At 42.0% G+C, this 17754-nt stretch overlaps 1 protein-coding gene across 1 annotated transcript in view; it reads left to right on the top strand.

Annotated features, from left to right (window-relative positions):
* Positions 1 to 3543: 3543 nt before the first annotated feature.
* The window catches only part of SLC9A8 (solute carrier family 9 member A8), a 29315-nt gene continuing 15104 nt past the window's right edge, over positions 3544 to 17754 (top strand). Inside the window, exons 1-7 of the mRNA XM_063349898.1 lie at positions 3544 to 3665; positions 4465 to 4643; positions 6995 to 7075; positions 11963 to 12021; positions 15548 to 15631; positions 16585 to 16686; positions 17374 to 17408. Of these exons, the coding sequence (XP_063205968.1) occupies positions 3658 to 3665; positions 4465 to 4643; positions 6995 to 7075; positions 11963 to 12021; positions 15548 to 15631; positions 16585 to 16686; positions 17374 to 17408 (548 nt within the window). The 5' untranslated portion in view covers positions 3544 to 3657. The remainder of the gene's footprint in view (positions 3666 to 4464; positions 4644 to 6994; positions 7076 to 11962; positions 12022 to 15547; positions 15632 to 16584; positions 16687 to 17373; positions 17409 to 17754) is intronic.

The following is a 17754-nucleotide window of genomic DNA, read 5'->3' as shown; positions in this document are numbered from 1 at the left end:
ACAAAACAAGCCTGGAGTTCCCTGATCATGCCAGTTGAAAGATTTAAGGAACAAAAACAGCCAAAAAATCGGGCAAAGGCCAAAACCAAAAAACCCCAAAACAAAACGAGCAAGGAAAAAACAAAGAGAAAGCAAAACAGCTAACATTTCTGGCTTTCGTTCTTAGGCCAGATGACCTACTCTTCACGCCAAGCAGAACTCGAGTGACTAGGAAAGATTGTTTTAAGATTTTCTTTATTCTGCACCAGCCTGGTACAGCATTGAACATCGCTCTGGTGACAACTGCAAGAGCCCATTGCAACAGGCGAAGATTAGACGGGACTCTAGCCATGCCCTTTTCCCTGACCGACACTGCCCCAGTGGCTCTACATCTTCCACCATTTGATGATTTGCTTTTAAGAAACTTTGCCCTTGCAGACAGATGCAGCTCCTCTTAACCCAAAGCAGCATCAGCACAGCTACAAGGTAGGGAGTAAGGAGGCTACAGGGAGGAGTGGACTTGTCAGAGCTGCTCAACAAAAGAGGCACCAGTTATGAAGTGCAACAAGGGGGTTTCCAGCTGCACAAGAGGGAGAAAGTTCTTCACCCTGAGAGTGGTGCAGCACGGGGACAGGTCTCCCAGAGCAGCTGGGGACTCTCCAGCCTTAGAGATTTTAAGATTTTCTCCGGACAAGGCCCTGAGCAACTTCCTCTAACTTTGAAGTTGGCCCTGCTTTGAGCAGGAGGTTGGACTGGAGCTCTCCAGAGGTGCCTTTCAACAATTTTTTTCTCTGATTTCTAGCCGGACAGGGCAAGGAGGACTGGGCTACACAGCCAGGGAGCTGCTTCTTGTCGTGTGCCCCACAGCACAAGCCGTACTGCACGGAGGCGAGATGCATGTGGCCCCACTGTCCTTCTCTGCCACATTCCCACCCATTCTCCCTCAGCCCCTTTCAATTTAACTTCTTGTATTTTCACTGGGCTTCCCAGAAAAGTAAAAGAAAAATGCCCAAAGTTATTATGAGCTAAAAACATGCAAATTTGCAGAAGACCAATTTCTTTTTAGAAACGTTGTCAAGGGAAATACTGAGAACTCACCTTTTAACAACCATCTGCTTCTAATCACCTAGACTGACCTGCACCAGTCTCTGTTCGTACCAATGCAACCCTCCACACCCCTCTGGTGCTTTGACACAGCACATTTGGAGCACTTCAGAAATACTCAAATTGGCCAAGGCTTGGCAAAATTTGAATTTTAATTTTTGCACAAAAAACGAAGACGGCATTCACAAGGAAACTTCCTGTATTTCATCAGCTTAAGTGTAACACATTCTGGATCAAGCTTCATTATTTATGGATGAAGTGTTGTTCGTAACTTCCACTCCAGAGCATCGTGAAAACTGAGATCAAAGTGCAGAAGAGCCTGAGCTTCTGATGCGCTGCAGGCCCACAGTCGCCCCTGATTCCAAATGGAGTAAGATGTGCCCATCACGTCTGGAAATCAGCTTGCACCACCTTGCGAAGAGCCATCCTCAGTTTTCATTGGCACCAGTGAGCTTTAAGTGTGACACTTCACATGTGCCTAAAATGAAGCCATGAATGAGCTCTAAACTCTCCCAAACACTACTGGGATGGAGAGAGTGAGTTAAAGCAGATGGGGATTAGCAAACTGCAGATTGTCGGAAATTAGCCAGTGTGGAAAAAAAAAAATATTTAGTTATAGCTATAGTAAGACTATCTAAGTAGGTCACCACAAAACCACATCAGAAGATGAGCACAAAGAAGGAGGTGTGGGTTCAGTTTTACTATGTGAAACCAGACATTCGTTCTCCAGCTCTGCCCCGCCTGTGACATAAAGAGAAGAACAGCTGCTGCCTAAGTCTCACTGTTTTTTTAGAGTTCGTGGCTTTCATTTTCCTGTAAACATGAGAATCAGTGTGTCTGTGCCATGAATCTACAATTTCATTTTGATTAAAGTGCATGGATGATATTCTAAAGGGCCTTTAAAATGACCTGAGGTACACAAACTAATACGTCTAGTTGTACAAATCCCTTTTTTTTTCCTAAGGAAGTCAAACCAGAACTGAGCAGAAATGCATGTGACGCTGTCATGCTATTTGTTTCCATAGTGGCCATCAACCCTGCATCTCAGACTTTGGGAGACTGGGTGTATGTATGTCCATGACTGTCCCTGTAAGTTGGGAGGCGCTAATTAGCCCCATTTTCCAGGTGAGACCTGATTGTGGGAGAGCTTAAGAGACCCAAGTCACAGCAGCAGCCTGTGCCAGAGGAGGGCATTTGCAACTTGCACCAGGTAAGGCTGACAACTGGATGATATTTTAATTCAAGAGCATTTTGACACTGATTTTGAGGCAGTGGCTTTCTGATTCAGCTTGGTGTTAACTGGCTAACTGCTCATTTGCCTCTTTTTGCTGTAAGGCTACATCCTCATTCTGTGGCTGAGCAGTAAAAGCTGACCATGGCTCAGCTGTGCGCTTTCCCGAGCCTGCTCAGACAGCGGAAAGGCTTAGGGGAGCCGCAGGTTGAACACGTCTTATTTTAAAAGTCAGGATCCATTTTGTGATTTTAGGCACCGCAGAATATTTTGACATGATGCTCCAGCACACTTTTGCAGTCATTATACCCAGATTTCCAGCGTACCCTCTGAAACAATAACCCTGTGCTACCATGACCTCCGTCTCCGCTTAAGCACAAGGGATTTCTTGTGAGCTTGGGTGATGGCAGTTGAGGGACAAAGAGCCACCAGGCAATGGCAGTTGAGGGACAAAGAGCCACCAGGCAACGGCAGCTGAGGGACAAAGAGCCACCAGGCAATGGCAGCTGAGGGACAAGGAGCTGCTGGGTGATGGTGGCTGAGGGGAAAGGAGACAGGCAATAGTGTCAGAGAAGGAGCTGCCAGGTAACAACGACCAAGGGACAAGGAGCCACTGGGTGACTGCTGCTGAGGGACAAGGAGCTGCCGGACAATGGCAACTGAAGCAGAGAGAGCCACCAGAGAACGGCAACTGAAGAAGGTATAAGGCCATAGCAACTGAGGGACAAGGAGCCATGGAACAATGGCGGCCAAGGGACATGGCACCAGGCAGTGCTGAGCGATAAGGGGTGATGGCGGCTGAGTGACATGGAGCTGCGGGGTGATGACGGCTGAGGGACACGGTGCCAGACAATGATGGCTGAGGGAGAAGGAGCCCCTGGGTGATGGTGGCTCTGGGGGACACGGCGGCAGGCAGTGCTGGCTGAGGAACACGGAACCATGGGGCAATGGCGGCTGAGGGACACGACGCCAGGCAGGGGACAGGGGGCGACGGCGGCCGCCGCGCGGGCACGGTGACATCACACCGCAGCCCCCGCGCATGACGGCGCGGCGTCGCCACGCAACGCCAGGACAGCTCGCGGCCCAGCGCGCGCGCAGCCGCCCCCGCGCTCACGTGACAGCCCCTCCCCCCGCAGTGTCCCCCCCGAGTGTCCCCCCCCGATCACGCGCCCGCTGGCAGGGCGACGGCCCCGCGCGCATGCGCGCTCGCGCCCCTCCGCCACCCTCCCCGCAGGCCGACCATCGAGACTGCGGACGCGCTCGCTAGAGCGTCGCCCAGGAGCCCCGGAAGTGGCTGTGCGGGGCGGCCCCGCGGTGGGAGGTTTGAGTCGGCGGTCGGCGCGATGGCGGAGTGAGTGCGGCGGCGGTGGCGGTGGGCGGGCCGCGGGTGGCGGGAGCGGGTGGCCCACTCCCCCGGGCCCTGCTGGCGGGATGGCGTCGCTGCCGGGACAGGGCCTCGCTGCCGGGACAGGGCCTCGCTGCCGTGTGCCCGGCGGGGTCGCCTTTCACCTCAGCGAGGGCCTGCGGCGGGGAGCAGCGTCCCCAGCCCTTCGCTGCCGGCCTCTCCGCTCAGCGCGGCGCCGGGGGCCTGAGGGGCGGCTGAGAGCTGCGGGGCCGCCCGGCCCGCCGTGTAGCGGGGGCAGCCCGAGGGGCTGTGCCTACCCCTGGGCTGGAGCGGCGTTCTCTTCTCTTTGATTTGTTTCTGGAGCGGGTCCGGGAACATCCCGCCCACGGGAGGGGGAGGCCGGCCCTGGAGCGACCCTGCGCGGCAGGGAGGGCTGCGGGAGCTGGCAAGCGCAGTCCCTGCGGGTGCCGCTGGCCTGACACAGCGGGTTTGTTACACTCGACAGGCTAAATGAGCTAGTGCATCCTCTCTGTGTCAGGCTTTCACCTGCATCCCAGGCTGCAGTGCAGAGTATTTGTTGTCTGCAGCGTGTGAAGGAACTCAGCAATAATCAGCGCCACGAATCTGAACTTTCATATTTTTCTGTAATCAGAGAACACGTTTAAAAAGCAACTGTAACATGTTGGTCACTAGTACAAATTCAGCATGATCTGGTGGTGGTTTCATGTGTGCATGTCTTTAGAAGGCTAAGTCTTTATCACGCTGCTCCCATCCAGTATAATCACGTATTATATTATCCTGACAGGTCTGCAAATGCCACCTATGAAGTCATCAATGTCACCCTCCACACTACGCTGGCTGCTACTACCAAACTGGTGGTACCTACACCTGCTAAACCTATCCTTCCAGTTCAGACTGGAGTCCAAGCACAGCAAGAGGAGCAATCTAGTGGCATGACAATTTTTTTTAGTCTTCTTGTATTAGGTGAATGATGAAAGTTTTTTAATCTCTGTTAATCATACGCCATATCTGAGGACATAGGCCAGCTTTCAAAATCATAGCATTTTATTTCTCCTGTGGTTTTCTCTCTGTGAAGTTGAATATTGTACAGGCACAGGGATTTAGAAAGTTGAGTATATAACTGCCTGATCCTCCCAAGCTGAGGACCATTACAAACTTTTGCACTGTGGTCTCAAAGTGCAAACACGACGTTTAATTGCCTTTGCCTTCTTTGTCAAGCACATGGCATGTGTTCATGTATGAAAAAGACACTGTCAGAATACTCCACAGTGCTTGCAGCTGTCTTTGAGGAGAGCGTACTAGACATCAATTTAACTAATTCTAGTGCTTATGGACAGCCGTCAGATATTTCGTTATATAAGCCAATAGAAGGCAGTCAGATTTACATGCACAAGAACTAGAGTTCAGTATCTTCCTGTCTGTTCTTACTGTCTAACATTCCTACAAGAGTACAATAATAACATATGGATTGCCACATAGAGGTGTTTTGAATGGCAGATGCACGCTCAACTTTTCTATAAGTCTGGGCTGTTACCTTTCTTTAATAGAGTGTAGTTATCTCTCATTGCTTAGAGCAATGCTGTAGTCAAAACTGTAACAATAACATAACTTTCATGGAGGGTTAAGGGTTTTTCTGTTCTCCTTTGTGTGCTTGGTTCCTCCAAAGCAAGCTACACTGAGAGACTTTTCTATGAAAGACAGGCCACCTAGTCTTCTAAGTAGTTATTCTTTCCAGTAGCAAATGGAGAAAATAATAGGTACAGAGTTGACAGCAATGCAGAAACTTCAGCAAATCATTTGGGTGTAAAAAAAAATAAAATTTTGTCTCCTATAAATAACTACTATTAAGTGCAGCAAAAAGTAGAAGGCTTCTGCTTATTTCTGAAGTATCTGTCTGTCTTCAAAAAGGGTTAATGTTTTCCCAGAGTTAAATGGCATATTAAGATTTGAACACAAACAAAAAAGAGACCAAAGTAAAATGCAGTAGACTGAAAGACTTCTAAGATTAAAATACAATTTCTGAATATGTGTGTCTCGTGGATTTTAAAAGTGCCATTCATGGTAAAATTGTATTCTCTAGAACAGAGCTATGATTTTTTTTGGCTGTGTTCCAGCCTATTTATGCTAGTCTGATAACTTAATGGATCTTAAAAGCATCACCCTCAGGTCAGGGGAGTTCCCTGAACAAAGTAAAGCCAGTATAAAAGCTTATTGTTCATAGTTATTCCCATTCATAATCTCTGGTTTAAGAGTGTAGGAAGAATGAAAATGCATGTGTATACCATACTCTTAAATCTGAATGTCACGAGCTGTAAAATGGCCTTTAACATTTTCTAAACTGGAATAGTCCCAGAAGCAGATCCATTCTGAACTGTGTTGTGTCAAAGCCAAGCCCCACATTTAAAGTGCCTGAAGTAGCACGAGTAGGTCTCCGACCTCAGATTTCTATGGCTTGTTTATCTGTTCAAACACCACTTCACTTTCAAAGTCATGCCTCTATTCTGCCATGTTCATGTGATCCATGAATTCCCTTCTGTTATGTTATATGCTTTTACTGTGCTCTTCCTTAAGGGAACACTCAAATGTTCTTTTAGCCTGTCCAGAACACTTGCCTGATTGTTATACTCCTGATATGTGGAAGTGCCTGGAGCAGATGGTATGCTGCCAGATACAAACTGAGCAGTGTCACTCAAGGAATGGGTGACCAACAGCTAAAGAATATACCAGGCTGCCATAATATTTATAGTGGTGGGAGTTACTTCTTAGGCTATGGTTGCTTTTTGGTTTATTGCCAAAGGAAAGTAGTCAAAAGCTGGTAGAAAGGAGCTGATGATTAGATCTGCTAAATAGAAAGCATGTTTGTGCTTGCATGGGAGTTTGCTGGAAATCTGTATTGTCCGGATGTCTTTATGGATGTATCCCAAAGACAGATCCATAGCTTTTAACACAGATGTCTTTACTGGATGCATATTTTTCATGTTTAACAGGCAGGAAATTGATACGAAACTCAGTAATACTGATTGACAGGTGAATAAAAACTTTGCTTGGGATACACGATGAAGCTATTGCTCCTGTAGTCTGGCAGTTGGCAGCCAAATGTGTGAGTTGCTTGTTAGTCAGCTTCTGAAATGCTGCAGTTTCTATTACAGCATTTTAAAGTAAACACCAGTTTGAGTCTGCATTAAAGTACAGTGTATTTCTACTAAATCATTAGGAGTAGTTTTGCTGCGTGTGTTTTAGAAATAGTACTTAAAAGCCTATTTTATTCTCTTCTAACAGTTCTAAATCTACAATTTATATTTTTTCCTTCACAGCTATCTGCATCATATTGGTGCATTTACTGATAAAATACCGTCTTCATTTTTTACCAGAAAGTGTAGCTGTTGTTTCTTTGGGTGAGTAACCATGACATTTTTATATTGAATTTGTATTAATTCAGAATCTCTCAGTAGTCTGTACTTGAAATAATGCTCTGATGTGTGTTAACCATCACCAGAAATGCAGAAAATTGGGTGCAGTGAAGAAAACAACCAATTCATAGAATGAAATTAATGGAAGAAGTCAAGAAATGAGTGTATATGTAGAGACTGGCCCAGTAAAATGATAGGGATGTGACTATGAAGTACTTTGGCAGCTTCCTCTATTTTTTGCATCTGCACTGTAGGACAAGATACTGTATCACTCCCTGCCAGCGAGACTCTGGCCTTCCCTTTGAAGTGGTACATGTGTTTGTATTAGTTTTGGTAGAATTATGTCTGTATATGTGATTTTAATCTAGCTGGGGACTGTAATTGTATCCTGAAAACTTGCCCGGTTGGCCAGATGCTTAACTATCCCTGTAGTACCATGACAAGAGCTCTTCCTATGACTTGAGCTGTAAGAATGCCACCTTTAATGAAGATCAAGTGCTTACTTAGTTTGAATTAAATTTGGAGTATTCCTAAGCTGGTAGTTTTATGTTAGGATAATTTAATTTATTTGTATGCTGTAAATGGGGAGGAGATCAGGCCAAATACATTTATTTTTTTCTCTACATGCTGTCTAACATAATGTTTAAAGAACCCGGTATAACTAATGCCAGCAACAGTTTTTCAGCTGTCTCTGTTACTTGTTTACAAGAATCTGTCACATTTTTGCTTCTATTACTAGTGAGACTTTCAGTGACAGCCATTGTAAAAATACAACAAAAAGAGAAAGATGCTTAGCTATAATCCTAACGTAGCATGCAGGAGTGTAATACTTGTTGAGCAGGTAGATTTTTTTACTTTCTCCTGGACTTTGCTGGTACCACCTTCTCTCATATTTCTTAACTGTATTTTCACACAGTTTCTCAATGGGAGGAAGTAAGCTTTCTGGTGCTTGTCAGTACCTTATGCTTTCTGGAAAACAAGGATCTTCTTGCATCTTTGATGCTAGATTGAGAAAATCTTAGAGCCGTTACTTAGCAGAAAGAAAAACATATTTTCCTGCAGGCATGACTCCCTGAATTTTTAGATAACTCTCATGCAGACCACATCACATTGCTAGCATAGTAGAAGGTATTGAAGCTGAAAGAGACGTTCACTTGCAAGGCCCTGTTTGAGTTCTGATACTGCTATGCAGCTGAAAAACAAATAGACCTGTAAGAAATCTGTCATGGTGCTGGTATGGATTTCCTGGGTATTGCATGCACACCTCATCTTTATAGGAGCAGCATCCATCAGACCTCAGTGCGTTTATGCTTCTGCCTACCGTAGTAGGACATAGAAAGATCAGAACTGCTGCACATCATCCTGACTTACTCTGTCATCCCCATAGAAACCATGGAGTGTTTGATTCACTATTGACACACTTCTCTTTCCTTCCCTTACATTATTGCCATGGACAGGTGAGATGTCTTGTGTAGTATATCTTCCAGTGTCTTGAAAGGTTCCAAAAGGACATTACTATCCTTTCAGTATCAGTCTTCTTTGCACACAGAAATCTGTGTGAAAGGTGTTAATTTGGCTTCTAATCAGTTTAGTTACCATTGTTTTTAAGTAGCTAAATTTAAGCATAATTCCCAATTTAAAATGCAGCAGTATGTTGATTGCTCTTGCTGGCATAGTTTTGGATTTTCTTTACTGTCATTCCTTATATTCTGCCCCAAGCCAGCTACTGGGCAGTGCTGAGCTGTGCTAGGCAAGCTTGCATCACTGCTCCTGCCGGCCTTTGCAGAGAGCAGCAGAGGCACAGACATTCTTCTCTTTCTGTTTCTTGTTCTTGGCATCTCAGCAGCCGGACAAGGCTCTTAGTGGTGCTGGTATGTTCAGTGCTCCTGTCAGTCCCAACAAAGGCTTGTTCATGTGCTGGGCCTGTCACTGCTACTCAAGATGGGCAAGAAGGAGCAGCATTGCGTCTCTTGTATTTTCACATAGAGGGCATATAGGAAACTTGCACAGTTTGGTTTTCGGTGTGAACCACATATAGCTGTAGTCTGTCTCCCAAACCAGATGGGATGATACCAGCAAATGCAATTCCACTAAGTCAAGAGAGTGTTATACGTAGTAGCAGCCCAGCTAACAGATGTCCTGTGTCACTTAAGCCTTATTTATTTAGTTTATTGACTCAGTCATATTTAAACTACTGTCAGTTCTGTTGACAGGACGTGGCATCTGTATGATCATTGGAATTGCCAGCTAATTGCTGGTCAGTGAACCTCTTACTGGTAACGATCTACACAGCTGCAAGAGCGCAGCTTGAGTTTCAGGTATCCAGTTTTGCTCTCAGTGCCAGAAGTGAAGTTTGTGCTATTTTGACTTGTAAATTAAGCAAATGTTCTCAGGCAGTTATTGAGGGCTAATAAAAATGGCAGCAGAGAAGATAAGTATGATTTTCATGACTGTTTTTCCTCCCATTGTCTAAGCTGCTCAGCAGCTTCTGGTTTACAATTTCTAGGGCATGTTACTCTGCTGGTGGACAGGATGGGAGTGCATTCTCTAAGGCTGGATTTTGATCTTTGTCCCTAAAATTTACTGGAATTTTGGTGGTAAAAGTGGTTGCCAGAAAAATTCTTCTTTGATTTGTTACTGACTTTTAACACATTCTCAGGAAAAACAAAAGTTGGTTGTAATAAGAAAATTCAATAGCATTTTCAAAAGAATGAGGTTTAGATTAACCTTAGCTTTCCAATTAGCCCTTTGACAAAACTGTTCTACCTGATTTAATAGATGGAACCAGTTGAACAAAAACTGCGTTCGTTAATCAAGTCATATAAGAAGAGTAGTTTGTAAGGATGTGTGGGACAGGTTTTAAAAAACAGCATCAAAGTTTGATTCTGCTGCTATTAAACCCTCTTGGTGATGCATTATTTTGTGCAGCCCTCTTTCGTGACTTTGCTTAGCATAATCTTATATTAGTAGTACTGTTGTGTGTAATATGCAGCTAGAAGTAACTCGTGCTATGTAAAGGTGTAAGTTGTATGATTCAGGTTCATCCTTTTCCCTTAACCTCTGCTGTGGCCTTACATTTGTATTGTTCATTTAACTTTTTATATCATAAAAGGACCTTGTCTGTCCATGATGCTGTTGCTAGGGTCAGCTTGTGATTAGCTCTTCCTCTGAAAGAGACTGAGACCAGCCTTTTACTTAAGCCTCTGGAGCTTGTAGGATAGCGATGCCCAGCTTGTAGCCCACAGGCCATGGTTGGCCTACTCACAGGGGTCCAATTTCACAAAGTTGTGCTGGAGCCCTTCCACTTCAGCAGAAATGAGTTAAGAGATTCTCTTTTCTTTTACATTCCCTCTAAACACAGTTTCACGTGAGGGCTCTCAATACTCATTCATAAAATAATGAAAGTTTGTTCAGGAAGTACACTTCCTGAATTCTGTGCCTTCAGATGTATAGGCTCTGGTTGCTGTGGTTTGTTTTTTCCTCACGTGAGTTTCTTGTTAAGTGATACAAGTACTGCCTGTACCAGCTGAAGACAATGTTGCTGCTCTGCAAAAATTAGAAATGTTCTGGTCCTTGGCTTCTGACACAGCGCCCATTCCAGAATGGAAAGCCTGACTGTTAGTACCGAGACCTGTGTTTATATGGCACGTGAGTGGCTGTATCTGCATTCTATCCTCCTTCAAAGAACAGCAGACCTTTGATGTTCCTTCATTAACGTTTTGCTCTTCCTTTCCCTGTAAACCATTTCATGGAACAATTATTTCTGTCCTCTGGGACCAATGCCTTCACATATTTTTGTATGAAAGAAGGCTAAGGCTTAAGCCTCCTGGCTTTGTGTGTATGACACATCCATCAGCAGTAATCCATGTGATGCTATTTGTAAGACTCTTTTGATAGCTACAGCATGAGAGAATAAAAACACATGAGTTACAGAAAAGCATGCTTTAAGCTTCTTAGCCACTTTTTTCCTTTCATTCAATGTATGTTACTTCTAAATCCCAGTGTTTGACTATGAAGTCTCCATTCTGTAAATAATAAAATACAACTATGCAGAAACACAGATCTGGAATCTGAGTGAAGACAAATTCCTCATAACTCCTTGAAAGCAATTAATGACAGTTCATGAATTATCTTCATGACTTACAGAAGAAATCTTGTTGGTTTGGAGTTTTGTGTCTTATCTATTTGAAGATGTATAGGAGGATAACCTTTAAGCACGATAACCTTTAAGCATTGAGTTTGCAGGACCCTTAATAAAATTCTTTTATAGTCAAATTAGTATTTCTACATGACTTAAAAGATGTGTTATTCATTTGGGAAGTAGTTCTGACAGCGTCTCCACCCTGATTGGAATTTGTTGCCTACTTCATTGCCAGTAAGTGCTATGATTTCATTGGGACAAAATTCACTTCTGTGGAGAAGATTGATTTCCCTTAAGCTGTGTTAACACTGCAAATAGCATTGAGGTGACATGAAAGTTTTGTTTTGTCACACAGATATCTAACTCATAACTTCCTGATGCTTTAGCAAGAAAGGTGGAATTTTATTTGAATGCAGCTTAGATGAGAAGTGTTTTTGAGTAGTTAAACCTGTTACCTTTATGAATCATTTATGCGTGTTCAGTATTTGGATATCCCAAGTGACAATCTTTTGCATAGGGAAGCTGTGTAATTGTGTAATTTATTGGACACTGTCATATATCAGACCCCAAACCACTTTCTGTTTTTGTGATTTAGGAATGAAAGACTTTTTGCTTTATGTTTTGCCTTGTTTTCACTTTTAAATCTTTGTTGATGAAGAGTCAATAAACAGGTAACAGAAACAGTGGTGTGTTTTGTCAATATTTCAGAATGTTATCTCATTCTCTCCTAGGTATCCTTATGGGAGCTTTTATAAAAATCATAGAGGCTCAAAAGCTGGCCAACTGGAAGGTATTTTTGAAGCAATTACTTTTTAATCGTAGAGCAATCCTTAAATGTTTAAAATAAGACTGTTTGTAATTTTTGTTTCTTTAGATGTAATTTTGAAAAACTTATATACTGATGCCAAAGTTTGGGGTTCTTTTAAGGATAATACAGCCAATTTGAGGTCCTGATCCTGCTGGACATTTTCTACATGATTTTTTTTTTCCCCTGAGTAATCCTTTCTATGGTATCAAACCTGTTCCTGTTAGATACATGGTAGGAAGTGCTGCTGGGCATCTTTGGGATCAGTTACAGTAAAAAATATTCAGTTATTTGTCTTGCATACTTTTTGACTGTATTTAGTCCTCTTCCTCCTTTTGGAGTTAGTTTTGTAGGTTTTCATAGAAAAAAATATGTGTTCTGATAGGTTGTAAAGTCACTGGTTCTACCTGAAGATGTTAACATTGACTTCACAGAGGTAAAAAGCAGCACTTCTCCAGAATAGCTGTGCTAAAAGTCATGTGACTCTCTTATTTTATTTACTTATGCTTAAAACTGTAACAAATTGTGGTGCTAAGAACAGACAGTTCACAAAGCAGTCCATTCAGCATGGCATGTTCCTTGGGTACTCCATTGCTGCTTGTAGAAAAACTGCTGAAGCCAGTGTGCCTCAAGCAGCAGCATTTTTCACGCTGGCTGAGACAATGGAAACATGATTTAAGCTTTATTTACAGCAGAAAATACAGGCAAAGCTTCTGTGCAGAAGCTTGTCTTTGTCCTGCTGCCTGGTGCTTTATGGACTTACATATTAGGAAGAAAATGTTACCAGTGGTGGCCACCAAACCATGTGACCAGAGAGATTGTGGGAATCTCCATCCACAAAGATATTAAAACTTGGCTGGATAAAGCCTTGAGCAGCTGAAGTTGCTCTGAGTTGGCCCTGCTTTAAGCAGGGGCTTGGATCAGACACCTCCAGAGGTCCCCTCCAATCTGAATTAGTGTGTGATGCTATGAGGTCTTATCTGTGCATGTGTGGAGTTACAGAGGCTTCCCTAGGGAGGTAGAATCCTGGCAGAAGCGTCTCCAAGAGGTGAAGGCTACAACAAAACAAGGATTTTGCCTCCTACACTTTATCCACATCATCAAAGCAATGAACTCTTCACTCTTCCTGCTTTAATTTAAAATCTGGCAGTACTTATATTGTGATTTTTGTTTCATAGGATCAAACAGTTTATTAGGATTAAATCAGTGAGTTGATTGAAATCATGGTGATTTGAATTGCCACTTTTAAACAGGATTTATATTAGCAAGCTGAAAATCTTGCTCTGAGTAGTGAATTTTAATCCTAGCTTGCAGCTTAATATTTCTTGGCAGTTATTTCCCTAAAGGAAGATATTATTTTCTTCTCCCTTAGTTGAAATACATTAAAATGCACAGATTTTCAATCAGATGTAGCTTTTTAATTACATATTGTACTTCTTTTTTTTGTCAACTAGCTACACTAATTCTGTGTGCATTCATTTAAGCAATTACGTAGTTCAAGAGTCATGCTGTGATATTTCATTTTTACATATTTGCTTATTAGAAACAGTGGGTGGTGCACTGCTTAGTGTTTTTTCATTCCTAATTTGTGTCAACTGGATTTGACTTAAAATTGAAAGTCAGTTAAACAGCCACAAAATCAGCATTTTAAAGTAGCTTCTTATTGGTTAAATAATCTGAAGAAGATTAAATATGTAGGGGAAAAAAACCCCAAGCTTAAAGTATGCTCTGATTTGAGCACTGATTCTATAAACAAAGGAAATATTGATCATAGCTAGTGAATTATGTAGTTTATTTCTGGTAAGCATTGGTCACATCTTGGGAGGCACAGGGGATGCTGTGTCCGGTTGGTCACGTTATCAGCTAAGGTAAAGGGTCACAGATATCACATTATTATTTGCTTATTTAAGTTACTTTCACTGTATTAAAGCTTAGGTTTTAACATAGGCTGTCATAATTTCAGATGTGAAATGTTCAAATCAATAATTATTATGTGCTCTATAAAATGGTTTTAAATGGTTTTAAATTTAGGGAATTTTTGCTTCTCTGATATGGAAAAAAAAAAACCCCAGAATATACAACTGCAGGCTATGTCTGTGTATATAGCAAATCTTGAATCGTATGCCTGCCCAAAGAACTTTGTAATGTTATTTCTTGCAATCATGCCTTCCTAAGTCTTCAGTGGACCTTGTACTTGCTGGTGATTCTTGCTGGCTTGCATGGCTGATAATTACAGTCCTGATGTTTTACTCTCCTGGTCTCTGCTTCACTGCAACACAAATGCAGTCCTTCCTTTTCATTATTTCTCACCTCCCTGTCCAGCTCTGCTTTCAGAGGCTTTTAAACAGTGTAGTTAATCAAGTATGTGGGGTTTTTGTTCTAGTGCAGTTACTGTATTGACAGAAACTAGATAGTGTTAGCCATCGATGCACGGAATTGTGCGTGCAGAATAATGGACTAGAGCATTTCCGTATAAAGGATGAGTTTTATTTTCTAAGTCCCCCAAATCCTTTAAGATGATTATCGCTGGTACAGACAGGAATGAGACTTTAAAGAGATGAGTACTTCTTTTTTGAAAGCTGGTGTTTTAAGAGAACAGTCAATCACCTGTTTAACCTGGATTTAAACAAATAATCGCTGCTTCCAAAGGTGACAAGTTCTGCTGTATTCAGAACTGTGGGGACCAGGAGGGAGCCTGATGGATAAAGAGAGAGGGGCACATTCAGCCATCATTAATTTGCCTTCTGAGCTTAGTGTCTGCCAGCAGAAAAAAAACAGGGTGCCAGTTTAGGGGTACAACTCGATAAAGCAGTGTTAGCCAAGCGATGAGATAGGCGACAAAGAGTAAGGTCACCAAAAAAATAACATCTTCACAGTAGGTTTCATTTATATCACTCTGGTGGTAAAAAGGAACCATCAAAATAGTACCATTAAATTACAGGCATAAAATACATTTGGTAAGAAGAATCAAGCCTCAGACTTTAACAGTGATACATATCTTGAGCCTGTTCACTTGCAGGTGTACTAAGATGATAACCTGATTTCTTCTTGTCAAATGATGAGTTTTTTAGTGAAACTGTAGTTCACCACAGTTAACCTAGATTATATTCAAACCAGTGGCCAAGAGATCACCGTTCCTTGAGAGTCCTTGTTTTGAGACTGTGAGATAAAATGGGAATACTTTTTCTGGAAACAGAAAGACTTTTCCTTTGCCATAAGTAACCTGCGTTCTGTGCAGCTTATTTGGAGATGGTAACTTAAAACAAGTAATGTCTAGTTTTATTTCACTGGATTAAAAAATCCACAATAGAAGTAGCAGCCCTGGAATATTTTACTATTCTTCATCCTTTTATTTTGTGATAAGAAGGGAAAAAGATTAATGCCATTTTCATTTTCCAACGTTTTTGTTTGTTTTTTTTTTTTTTAAATAATTTCCCTTTTGGAAGATTTGATGTTATTTCAATATGATATGATGATATCCTTGAAATTATACTTCATTTTTGTTTTGCAGGAAGAAGAAATGTTTCGTCCGAATATGTTTTTTCTGCTTTTGCTTCCACCTATTATATTTGAATCTGGATATTCATTGCACAAGGTTAGCCCCTGCCAGACACCCATTTTACATGTGTGAGGTTTTGTTTGGAACACATTCTGCTTTTAGTTATCTTCATGAAGTTTAGAATAATTGCATTAAATTCCATCATATTAATCATCAAGGAATTGAGAATGAAAAATTCAAGCCTCTTCAACCCAGAATGCAGGGAATGTAGCTTGTCACTGTTAACGGCGTGTTGGCAAGGCTTTAGGTACTGCGCGGGGGTTGTTCTCCTTGGTTGGAGAGGTTTCTTACCTCATCAGAGCTGTACAAGGGCTGATGTGAAGGAGGCAAAATGGGAAGGAGTAGGATCAGGAGTGGGAAAGGTGGGGTCACTCCATAGCTAAAGAAGAGGAAAATGTTTACAAGGGTTTTCACCCCTTGCCTGGGAGCGTGTGTTTCTGTGGACGTTTCTCATAGTGCCGGTCCTGGCTGAAGTGGTTTTGGTGCTCCCTGTGTGCTGCCTTTCTACTTGAGCTGCGCTGCAGGAGAGGGGGTGAGCAGTTGGGCAACAGTAATATCACGAATTGGTATCAGCACTGAAGATTTTTTCATACAAAACCACAACCTAAGAAATGGACTAGCAACTGGGAAGTTTACAAGCCTTTTTTCACATGCCCTGTCTACAAGAGATGGATTCATTTACAGTTCTGCCCGGTGGGGAATGTGTCAAAGTGCTGGTGAATACACAGCTGTGGGTCCGAGGATTGGCTTGTTGTTAGGGTACCAGACTGACGTCCTGGGTATCAGAGGGATTTGCTGTCATCCTCAAGAGAGCAGGCTCTTTAGGCAGATGGTGTGGATGTATGTCCTGGGGTACCTGTAACCAAGCTAATGAAGCTTTATTATCGGAAACCCAGTTGTGAATCAAAATCTAATTTAGATGCAAACCTAAACATGAGTTTTCCCTCAGATCATTTTCACTGATTTACTTCTTTATTATTGTATTCCAGGGTAATTTTTTTCAGAACATTGGTTCCATCACTCTGTTTTCTGTATTTGGCACTGCAATATCAGCTTTCATTGTAGGTGGAGGAATTTATTTCCTGGGCCAGGTAAGAGTAACTGCTTTGAAACACTTAAGTTTATCTGACTTGCTCTTTGAAAGTCCATTTTTCAAGAGCAGACAAACACAGCAAAAGTGAATTTCTGAGTCACAGAGTCCAGTTCTTTGCTATCACAGAGACAATGTTAGAGAACCACTTCCATAGATATAGCATGCTCCCTGTTAAAAGTAATTAAGACTTGAGTATTAATATTTTTTTTTACTTCCAGTCTTCCTTCTTTACTTTACCAGTCTTCCTGTCAGAAGGCTGGTCCAAAACCTGTATTCTCTAGAGCCATCTTCTAATTTCCAGTATTAAACTTCCTTATTCTTCTGTCAATATTTTTTTTCGCTTCCCTGCTTTGTTGTTTCCCCATTGATTAGATATAAACATAGATAATTATATTTTCTCTCAGATTTTATTCTGGTAGGCCAAACAATCCATGCTTTCCTCTTTGCCTTTCAGATTTCCATTCCTTTGAATTCCTTAGTTACTCTACTCACCTGTATCTGTTCCAGTTTCATCTGGTCTTTGCTGATTTTGGGTGACTAGAATTTTATCAGTAGATCACTGTTGGAGGGCAGTGTTAGACCGGGTGCTACTGTAAATTTAGGATTTGATGAATAGTGTCATTTTTAAAAACAGCAGAAAAACACAGTTGATTGTGATTCTTTTATGTTTTACCTATTCTTTCAGGCTGATGTAATTTATAAACTCAACATGACAGACAGGTAAGCTCTTGGGGAAATGGTGTAGTATATGAAATGAAGCATTCTTCAAGATAACTGTATATGGGAAATGCACTGTAATTGGCCAGCTCTTCTGGTTATTGTTTAGATTGCTTAGATGCCACATGGTATGTGAAACTAATAAATAGATCAAACACTTCTAAACCCTGTTTATTATACCCTTATTTCCAAATAGTATTCTATGCTCAGTGATTGTTCTAGACAGGAAAGATACGGTGGTTTTTTAACCAACCCTAAAGTTAAAATATGTAAACTTTGATTAGTTGGTAGTATTCATATATATAATAAGGGCATAACTTCCTTGTCCAAATCTTCTCTTAAAAGACAG

This window comes from Chroicocephalus ridibundus, chromosome 12 (assembly GCF_963924245.1).
Source record: "Chroicocephalus ridibundus chromosome 12, bChrRid1.1, whole genome shotgun sequence".
In the NCBI taxonomy this organism is placed as follows: Eukaryota; Metazoa; Chordata; class Aves; order Charadriiformes; family Laridae; genus Chroicocephalus; species Chroicocephalus ridibundus.
The sequence above is the reverse complement of the archived record's forward strand: the minus strand, read 5'-3'. Positions and strand labels throughout refer to the sequence as shown.